The following is an 11,269-nucleotide window of genomic DNA, read 5'->3' on the forward strand; positions in this document are numbered from 1 at the left end:
CCAGAGGGTATCCAGTCACATGGTCGACATTTGTCATGTCAACACCACAAAATCAACATGGTCCAACAAGTTGACATCTGAAATGTTGACACTCAGAATGCTGACAGGTTTAGGCACTAGGGGGATGTTAGGGTTAGGCTACGTGGGGAAGGAGGGAAGGTACTAGGGGAAGGGTTATGGATTAGAGCAGTTATACTTATTGGAGCTCCAAAGCATCAGATCGTGCTGCCAGGTCCCATGACCTCCGGGAAGTTTACAGTGCCGCTGGGGCTAGGTTAGTAACCGCTGGGCCACCAGGGACATTAGGTAGACCTTTATCATGTCGACATGTAATCCATATGGATATGATTAATTTCATCCATGTCAACATTCTCACATCAACATGAGAATTGTTGATCTAACATACCACAGCAAGTCCCAAAGCCACAATTTCAAAGGGAATGGAGTAAAGCTTAATAATAAACTGGGAACCAGAACCTCAGAGTTCATAATCAGCCTGCAAGACATCAACTAATTTTTATGTTTTTTCCTAAAGCATCCTGAGTCCCAGAACGTCTGATTGAAGACAAAACATAGCTTCCCAGGAGCGAAGCATTGCTTACTTGGGGTTGCAAACAGAACGGGATCGGTATGATTATGATAATGCCGACACTGGAAGACAGACTGTTCTAATCCTGACAGGTAAGTATTTTCCTATTTACTAACCTAACAAACCCCCCCCCCCCCAACCCTAACCCTCCCTTAGGGGTGCCCAACCCTAACCTCTCCCCCAAGTGCCTAACCCTAACCCACCTGTAAGTGCCTAAACCTAAGCCCTCTTCCCCCCAGCCTAAACCTAACCTAAGGGATTTTGACGCCTGTCATTAGACCCTTGCCGGTTTTAAGACAGTCAGGATGCTGACGGTCGGCATTTAGACCATCAGCATCCCGACTGCATACCAATAGAACAAGGAGTGAACACCTTTAGGGAATCAAATGAAGGAAGGGGAAAAACTTGCAGCTTTGAGACCTGGCTAGCCAAAACTATAACAGGGCAACAAATTGCAAATAGAATGCATTAAAACAGCAGTGTGGTCATACATTGCTCAGACATTTTTTTTGCCTCTCTGTGAGGAAAGGAGAAAACAAGAGAAACAAAATACTTGGAATAGAAAACACAGTTCCAAGCCAGTGTTTCTCAAGCTCCATCCTTAGGATGCCAAACATTTCAGGTTTTCTAGACCACCTGTGATCTGTAGAGTGCGTCAGGAATGAAGGCAACGCAGCTTTTAAACTGTGACAGTTTGTTATGAATATACTTCTGCAACACCTAGGTGGTTTGGAAAACATGAACTGTTAGGGATCCCGAGGAACCAAATTTGAAAAACAGTGTTCTAGGGCAAATTGGGAATTCCACTTTCTACAACAGACACAGGAAAGTAGGTTTCCTTGTCTGAAGCCATGGTCTGAGTAAAAAGGTTGGCGAGACCATTTTATTTTAATAGCCATGGCTCTAAAGATTTGCTGTTAGGCCCTGTTGGAAGCAGGGATTGCTGAAGATGGCAGAGTTATCAAGAGATGTCTACCAGGACTGTTCGATCTAAGATGGTATGACAGGCACCACCTACATCCATCTGCACACCACCACTGAACTGGCTAAGGATCTGGTCTATAATATGGTAAAAATCAAGACCTAGGTCTTTCGAAGTAGTACAATGCACCCCAGATATTAAAGGCAACCTGCATCAGATTGGTCTTCTGAGTGTTACTTTAAAGACCCAGCCCATGGACCAGAGGAAGAAAACAGGCTTATTAGAAGACAGTCTCAAATTGTACTTTCAGGTATGGTATAAAACACTTGTTTAAAAATGTACCCCAGATACAAGGAGCTGCTTCAAAAAAACACTTTTACCAGTGCTCCATTATTCATCTCACGGCTCTGGCTGAAAGAGAGAGTGTTGTGTGACGCTGCAGAGGGGCGTGTGACCTTACCAACAAGAAGCAAATGCACTGGAATTGGACACGCCTTGGCTCAGGGATTGCATGCCATCTGGATCTGCTGAACAATGCAGAACCCGATTAGTCCAGAGGAAATTTGGTCTGGCATTTGGCGCATATATGACTGTGGACCTCCATGTAGCACGCCTAATCTTAGTATTTCTTTGATTCTTCTAGAATTCTTGTCTATGTGGCAGTGACGTGAGAGGTCTGCTGTACAGGCTGAATAAAGTCTAGTAGCAGGTCACAGCAGGCACAGGACTCTGGAGCACAGTAGACATTTTGACCAAACAGTAATTGTTGCTGGGATAACAGCAGCTCCTATTTGCCAGACTATGCATTAGTCCGGTCACCTCTAATTTAGTGTCTTCAAGTAACAGCCCCCAAAAACTCACTTTCACAGGACCATCCTCATCACTATCATGAATTGCCCAGCAAACCATGGCTGAAAATTCACCTTCCTTGCCTGAGACACTGTAGAAAGAATTGGGTGATGCTGCAATCAATCTGCAGCAATAACTTACCCACTGCAAAGGTCAACTAGACCAGCAGCTGAAGCCAGGACAGAGGTGGAGGAGAGAACTCCAACAATGGAAGTGGGCAGATGGAAGGAGATAGGGGGAACTCAAATTGTCAAATATAAGACAAAGCAACTTGGAGATGTAACCAATATCTATAGAATCGCCTGTATTTATCAGGAACCTTGGTTCAAACGTACTATTAGTGGTCATCAATATGTGCAGGAACCCTATCTTGTTTATTTGCATGCACCTTTATGGGACAAGATAGCTGCAAGGTTCAAATTGAACCCTGCAGCCAACTTAATATATCCCATAGCAAACCGTTTATTCATCACAGAATCATCAAAATATCAACAACAACAAAAAAAACCTATGCAAGACATGAACTACTGTGGAATAACATTCACTGAAAATAAGCAGTCATGATGGCAAGCAAGAATAAATAATTTAAGACCAATGTCTTGAAATGTATTAATGTTCAAGCACAGTTATTCAAACACCAGACTTACCAGGGTACGGAGCTGGTGGGTATGGCAGTGGCTTGTTGGTGGCCCTGTAGTAAGCGACAGCTCTCCTGAACCGGGAAACTTTGTCATCTGTTCTGGACTGAAAAACAATAATTATTTTCAATACACTTCTATTGTACTAGTTTAGATATAAATCAAGATATAAGCTCCTCTTATATCACTAGCACAATTCTTCCATAATTCCAGCCTTACATTCTTTTTACCCAAGTCACCCTCTTCCCCTACAATATTTAGGCACCAAATCACGCACTCATCCAATAGCACTAATGGCAATGACATCACCCTAACCTTAGCAGATAGTGAGAAGTAGCTATCGTCTATGGATAACCTGTCACCATTGTACTATTTAAAGCCCATTAAAGAAAAAAAAAAATGCCATTAGTATTTAGACCAGAGGTGAGCAATAAGCGGCCTTCCAGCTGCTGTTGAACTACACATCCCAGCACACCCTGCAACAGTTTAAGCATGGCCAAATAGCAAAATTGTGGCACTGCATGCTGGGATGCGCAGTTCTCCAACAGCTGGGCTTATTGCCCACCCGATTTAGACCCAACTGTTTAGCACTGTAATCAATCGAGGCACAAAGCTTATTCTACAAAATGCAAAACCTGTACTAAAAAAAATAAAAAAAAATAAAAGAAAATAAAAAAGGACAATGATTGGTTTATTCATGCCATATAACACCCATAAATAAAAAAAAAATCTGTACATGAAGATATCCTGGTTTGTTACCAATTTGATGCAGTGTCATTTTAATATACATTTGATAGAAAGGAGGGGTGTTCGTCCATTTTTTATTAAACAAATGGCCAAATGGGGACGCATATGCCAAAGAAATCTTGAATTCTATCGCAGAGTGGGTAATCCCATCTAACCATTGCCGACCACAGTAATGCAGACTTATTGCAATGGTAACGGAATTTTGCAGAGCGCATATTTATTCTTTATTTTCTTTTTACAAAACATCTTACTCTAATGACACTATAACAAACTTGCTGAGGGAATGCAATGGTAGAAGGATTCATAGGTGATTAGACAGAGGTCCTTTACAGTGGATTTACTAATGACATCTCTCACACTACACAATGTCGTACTGGAGACATAACCACCCATAAAAGGAGGAGAATTTTAAATAAATAAATCTATATACTATTTACCTGTGAGTGCTGAAAAACATCCATAGAGATTGCATCCAAATCATTTGTATCCTTGATATTGCGCACATAGTCAGCAACCGCTTTGATTACAACATCACATGGGGGTAAAACTAGCTGGTGAGCACGAACCTACGAGTGAAAGAGAGCCAGTCAATACAAGCTAGCCCATTACACACGACTGGTATAATGCATCACGGTATGACTAATCATGCAAACCAGCGACAACTGGCATAGCATGCTGGAGCAGCCACTTAAAAGGTTGCAGTCCCTGGCAGATATCTAATCTTGGGTTAAGGCAGTGGTTCCCAAACTGCACGCCGTGGCACCCTGGGGTGCCTCGGGACACTTGCAGGGGTGACTTAGGTTGGTGGTCCAGCACAACATAAAATTCCACAAAGTATAAAAATGTAGGTTTTGCAAAACTATGTTCTGGACCTAATCACTAGTCGTAAGTTACACGGGATCTGTGCACGTCTTGTAGTGTTCATTCTAGCACCCTGCACCTGTGCAGTTCCTCTTTTTTGTCTGGGGTGTCGCACGCTCCTCTGGTGCTTCTAGGACACTCAGCTGATGCAACAAACTGCTGAGATACAGCCCAGAGTGTGCTAGAAGCTCCAGAACAGAGAGCGACAGCCCAGGCTGGAAAGAGGAACTGCACGGATTGTGACAGGTGCAGGGTGCTAGAATGAACAATATTCTTGCTTTATGTACTTTCTATAAACTTATTTATACATAAAAAAGTCATGTCTTTCTTCAGCGAAATGCCTCATGCTGTATTTCAACAATACCACTGTATAACAGACATTTTAAAAAGTGAATGCAGCCATCCGTAAACAGCTCATATCATAGAAGGAAACTATTATATACACAAAACATCTATAGATCTATATAGCAGAAACCATAGGGAGAGGATCTGCCACGCAAAACCTACAGTCCCTAGACATTACACAGAGAATCTCAGTACCCATCAGTAGGGAATGCACAGACCTTAAAGCAATCCCGCCCTCTTGTCTCTATGGCATTGCTGTACAAACTCTACTCAGTCTATGTAACATAACATGCAGTACAGGCAAGATTTACATTTTCCTCCCAACCCAAAGATTAATTGTGCTGGCTGGTGGACAACTCCCCTCAGCCGGACACCTAATACTCGTGTGAAGTGCTAACAAAGAAGAGTGATTATGTGACCCAGAAATGTTAAAGAACATAGGATCCAGATGATTTTCTGTAATAAATACATGAATAAAATGGAGGCAACAACTTTTGCTTTCGACAGTGAAGTATTTACTTATTCATTCAAAAGTAGAAAAGAGGTACATACTGTACAAAAAGCTTAAGGCCCCCGAAGCACTATATTCTTTTCAACACGCATACATGACATGGTTACCAAGAAGACCCCAACAAAAACTAAACTCACCTGCGGCATGAACGGGAGTCACATGACGTGCAGTAGGAGTCTGAGGCTGCAACGGGACACGGGACACCAGGACATGCCACAGGAGAGGGGGATTTGTGTTGGCAGGTGTCTGTCATGAGTCTCGCCACAAAGAGAAGCAACCCTATAGTTTCTGAATAGGAGTTCAGTGAGTATATAATACAGGAGTGGTGTGAACACTTACATAAACAATCTTATACCACTTATTCCATCTCTCACACCTGTTTAGCAATCTCCTTATTATTACCACCCATTCTCTATCCTGTACTAGCCCATTCATCTACCCTAATCCAATTCTACTACTATCCTCCCTTTAATATCACGGTGGGCTTCCCTCTGACCTCCCGGCCTGGCGCACATCTTTCCCCTCTTCTCATCTCTCAGTTCTATCACCCCTTTAACACATCCCTGGTCAAATGCTCTCTCCCCACTGGAACTACCCCTCACCTAACATTTCCTTCATCTCCTGCTGCCAACGACATTTGCCCTGAACCAACCTAGACGTCACACAAATAAATTTAGACTGCTGTGGGGGGGAGGGTTAGGGGTAGGGTACTCACTGGCCGGTGTCGGTATTTTAACCCAGTCGGGATGCCAGCGTCTGGATTCTCAGCGCCGGTATCCTGAGTGCTGGCATTCTGTACCAAACTCCTACTAACATTGCCGCCTCTAAACTCCTTATATTTATTTCATCACATAGTGCCTCCCAGTGGACATCATCTCCCAACTATTGTGATGGATACTCCCTGGACTTCGGGCCTGATTCAGAGCCGCTCGTAAGCGGCCTCTCGTTCGTTCCGAGCGATGTTTGCTCAACTGCGCATGCGCACGGATCGTAATACTAATGCGCGAACCAGTCAGTGCGGCCGGAAATCGTTTGTTCGCTAAATAGTGAATGCCTGCTATTTTGAGTGACAGGAGGAGGCGTATGTGGGTGGTAACAGGGGAATGTGCTTGAAAACGGGGAGTGGAGATCCGAACGCAGGCGTGCTTAAAGGTCAAAACGGGCGTTTTATGGGTGTGCATAATTAAAACAGCAGCGTCATTGACCACGTCACTGGGTTATTTTATAGTCAGAACTGCTCGCAAGATTGCGGTAGGAAAAACCAACCACAAGAATAGCGAGCAGTTCATATGCTGGTCGATGTACTCGATTAATCTAATAAATAGCGGACATGACGTAGGATGCGAGCGGCCAGGGGGCGTAGTTTTCCAAAAAACGACTGCAAGTTTTGTTCGCTCGTTCAGACCTAGAGGCGTGAACAGACCGCAAAGAGCGAACGGTTCATTTGAATAGCCACCCCTTTTTACTGAACGAGCGAGCGCAAATAGCGTCCGGCTCTGAATGAGGTCCTGGCTTCCTGCTCTGACCACAATCTATTTTCCTTCTACCTCACCTTGTCTCCTACACCCTAATCTGTGTACAAAGCAACAACTAAACAGCCTGGATACAATCTTCATCTCTCACTCACCTGAACCACTCGCTCCTACTTCCAAATTGTTTTGCTGCAGTCTCATTCTACAACACTACACTCAGCTCAGGTCCAGCCACCACATATCATCTCAAACACCGCAACCCCAAACTTTGAAATCCAAAACAATCCCATTGCCTACAAATGTGCTCCCATACCACCAAGTGCCAATGGAACAACCTCACTCCAACAGACCTCATCCACCATAAATGTATCCTGCCTTCTCGCTACACCACTCTCTGAGCAAACAAACCTACTATATATCCGTAATATCCACCGAACGCACCAACCACACAATGCCTGTTGAGCCTCTACCAAACCCCACAACCATTCCCCTCATTGCTCACTTTGCTAACTACTTCAACAGCGACATTATCTGTCAATAAACTTGCTTTGCAATACTATACCCCTACACCACATTTCTACTTCTCTCACACAACCCACCCAGTTCTCATTCTCTCTCTTCTTTTACCGAAAACAAGTTCTTTACTCTCCTCTTCCCCGTCAACATGTATCCCTCAATCCCACAGAGGTGCAAGCAAAAACAAGCAAGGTTTATCCTCACGCAATTACTCACAATGTGCGTAATAATATCCTCTTGTGTTTGAATACATACAGCTTCATTCTTCCGTTCTACACTACATTTAACTCAGCCAGAGATTAAATGACATCCAGCACCACCCCGACAACCAGCACTATCAAAACCATGTCCCATGCAGCAGACTTTTACAATTAGGACCACTGAAACAAAAATACTCTCATTTGAAAGGAAAAAAAAAAAAAAAAACTAAGCTACATTGAAACTTAATAAAACTGCAATACAAACATACATTAGGATGGGGGTTGTTCTACACACTTTGTTGTAAATAAAAAAAAGAAAAAAAAAAAGGTACAAGATTGTGTGAAAATAGTTTAAGATTAAGTATATTAAAGTCACCTTTGCATTGCAGACCAAGTTATGAATATTAATCAAAGCACTTCGTGATGTACTTTTTGTACTTTATTGTAGGAAATGAATCACCACTAAACATTATGCAAGAGCAATCATGCAAATGAGAGCATTATTAGGTTATTGGTAATTTCATACTTTCAGTGAAGCCAATGGATGATCTGGTCCAAGTAAGCTCCAATGGAAAGCGGCTAAATCTTCATCCGGTAAAATGTGGTTACCTAGGAGACAAACTTACAATTAAGAGCAAACCCAATAAATAGCAACAAATGTACTATAGCCCCTGGAAATCAGACTCACAGACCATAATTATATGGTCTGCTCTAGTGTACCCACTTATGATAGATGTCATGTGAGTCACCCAAGTTAAGTGCCTGCAAGTTATAACCCCTCAAATACACCTTTCACATGGTAAAAAGTTTTTTTTTGCTTTTAGAGGAGCTTAAATACAACTTGTATAAGACCATTCTGCATCTTTTATTCCATCTTCCATGAAAAAAAAACTTCAGGTGCTTACACACGGAACGATATATCATGACGATATCGTTCAACGATATATCGTTCCGTTTGTATGCAATGAACGACCGACTATGCGCGCTCCCGCAGGACGATAATGATATCATCCATCGGGCATGCATGCAGGCTAATCTGGACGATATCGTCATTTTTCTTTATATAGGAGAACGATTGTTGGTCGCTCATCGTTGCTGTGTGGATGAACAATATCGTTCATCCAGCACACCAGGAATTTCAAGGGAGGTCGTTCAGCGATAACGTTCACTGAACAGATCGTCCAGTGTGTACCCAGCATTAGGCCCATATTTATTAACGAGTGATATCGTTATCACCCGTTACAAATCTTAAATGGTGCTCCAACCAATCAGCTCCTCTCATGTGTTTTAAAAAAGACAGTTAGGAGCTGATTGGTTGGAGCACCATTTAAGATTCATAGCGAGTGATAACAAGGATATCACTTGTTGATAAATCTGGGCCTTCGTTATATAAATACACAGCTGAAATCACTCAAGTCAGAAAACTAAAACCATCTATTTAGATTAAATCGCACAACCCTTTTTAGATCTACATTGGTCATGCTTTACTCTTACTCATTATCCTCACTCTCCCATATTCTGAGATCACGGACCTGATTTAGAGATGGACGCAATGTGCGCACAAAGGCACTGTTGCGATCTAGGTGCATGGTATCAGAAAAGTTGTGGATAAGTTTAGGGCGCTGCTGGGAGGTGGCTAGCAATGCACGCAGAAATGGTCCATTTAATGGGCGGGTTATGGGAGTGCCACTAGCATGTCAGTGACACCGGCTGTGTACAGAGCTGCACATTAAGGAGGGTATAGTCAGACAGAGAAACTGCGCCTGCCATAGGGCCGATGCAAGTTTCGATGGTGCCATCTAAAGACAACAATCGGTATTACTGCATCCCTGGATGCTGAAAGTGGGAGCCTCAGTCCTTGCGCATTCGTACGCACGGATGTATACAAGGGCAGGACTACGTAGCGCCATTTGTATAAAGTCACCGACCTTCAATAAAACACTGCAATGGGCGATTCTGGGTGTTACACCGACATAAATTAGTACCAAGCAGTTCATGGTTCAAGGTGCATCTTTCTCTCCCGCCAGTGTGGGAGAAGGGAGTGGTAACAGGGAAAAGGAAAAATATATACTATGTACCACGGCATGTACACTGAAAACCAGCAAAACAATGTGATTATTTTTTCATCAGTACCTTTTTCTTCATTTAAACGCAATGTAACTTTGTGTACACATAACGATGTAGAGCATTTTTCTCTCTCCACTGGTTGCAATGCCTCAGTCATGGCGGCTGCTTCATTAGCACATTACACGGCATTAGGAACAACGAGGCACTTCTGGCTAAGCCCAGAGAATGAGCTTGGCCGCCTCCATTGGAGATTAGCACCTGACGCCCCACAGAAGGATTTCGTAACCTTGACAACAGAACAGGCCTCTCCAAGCAGTGCTGCAATGATTATTTCACAGACAGACTCTCCCCGAGTCCCAACTAAAAAGAGGCTAGATGCCAATTTATTCAGCCACTGCATTTACTGCTGACAGGCAGTCTTAGTACATGGGTTTTAATATAGTTCAATTTTTTCTGTCAAATTCAAGAATGTTTGGGGTCTGTGAAGCCATTTAAATGTCTTTTCCATGGTAACAATAACCACTTACAGCAGACCAAACAGGATTTTTTAAATGTATTTTTCCATTCTCAAAAGTGACATCATTACAAAAAAAATTATTAAAAGCGACCAATGCTCACCTTTAGCGTAACAATCTATATATAAATTAAACTGGTGCTGAAACAGATGGAAAAGAGTGGTCCAAGCCTATGGCAAGAGGTGTATGCAAGAAACGTATTGCGTTACGCAATGAAAAAAAACGCTTAAGCCCTGAAATCTCTCACCGTCTCATCATGGTTATCATGTAAATTTATATATTTTATTTTTCAAACACAAGACAATCCCTTGAATAGCATTTTGAATGTGTGCTGCCTTTTTTTTTTTTTACTGTATGTGCAGAAGAATATGAGCATTAATGCAGACAGAGCCAGGTATTTACACAGATGAGCTGGCTCTACCCTTTGTCCTCCCTTTCAGGTGCCTTATCAATTAAAAGACACAAAAGACCTGACAGTGCAAATATAATGATGGATGACCTACAGTACACAGAGTTTCTGTGTTTTTCAGAGTCAGATTTTTTTACTCTATCCACTTCTTTCATGTTTAATAGAAAATTCATGTACACTGTATTAAGGTGTGTGGTTTTACAGGTTTATATGCAGAAGTACATTCAGGAATTCTATTGCAATAACTCCATGATGGCTTAGGTTTGCAGATAAAAATCTTTACTTGGAAAGGGAAACACATTTTAGCAATCTGAAATGTAACAGCTTCTTATAGAACTGCCCACTAAAGCTGGGTACACACCTGTTCGTTCACTCGGCTGATCGGGGGCATTTACCCAATAAGCAAAGTGCTGTGCCCCTAGCATGACCCAGTCAGCTGCCTGCGAGGCCCGTACAAGCTCGGTGTGTACGGACTTCTATGGGACCAGGAAGTCTGGCTGACAAATATTAAACAGCCCATAAGATGCAACCTCCCGACGCCAACAGTTGCAGGAGCATTATAAGAGCCGTATTCAATTAGAGCGGATTAGCAATACTTTTTTGCCTCCCAGACTTTTCGCCTAAATCG

General features: G+C 42.6%; 1 protein-coding gene across 2 annotated transcripts in view; it reads right to left on the minus strand.

The window, feature by feature from the left end:
• The window catches only part of FAM120A (family with sequence similarity 120 member A), a 93,211-nt gene that overhangs the window by 49,865 nt on the left and 32,077 nt on the right, over nt 1-11,269 (minus strand). For both annotated transcript variants that reach the window (XM_088472728.1, XM_088472729.1), the window contains exons 3-5: nt 8,177-8,259; nt 4,183-4,311; nt 3,008-3,104 (exon numbers count right to left, since the gene is read on the minus strand). In XM_088472728.1, coding sequence (XP_088328854.1) covers nt 3,008-3,104; nt 4,183-4,311; nt 8,177-8,259 — 309 coding nt within the window. The remainder of the gene's footprint in view (nt 1-3,007; nt 3,105-4,182; nt 4,312-8,176; nt 8,260-11,269) is intronic.

Source organism: Taudactylus pleione, unplaced genomic scaffold (assembly GCF_031769625.1).
Source record: "Taudactylus pleione unplaced genomic scaffold, aTauple2 ptg000128l, whole genome shotgun sequence".
NCBI lineage: Eukaryota > Metazoa > Chordata > Amphibia > Anura > Myobatrachidae > Taudactylus > Taudactylus pleione.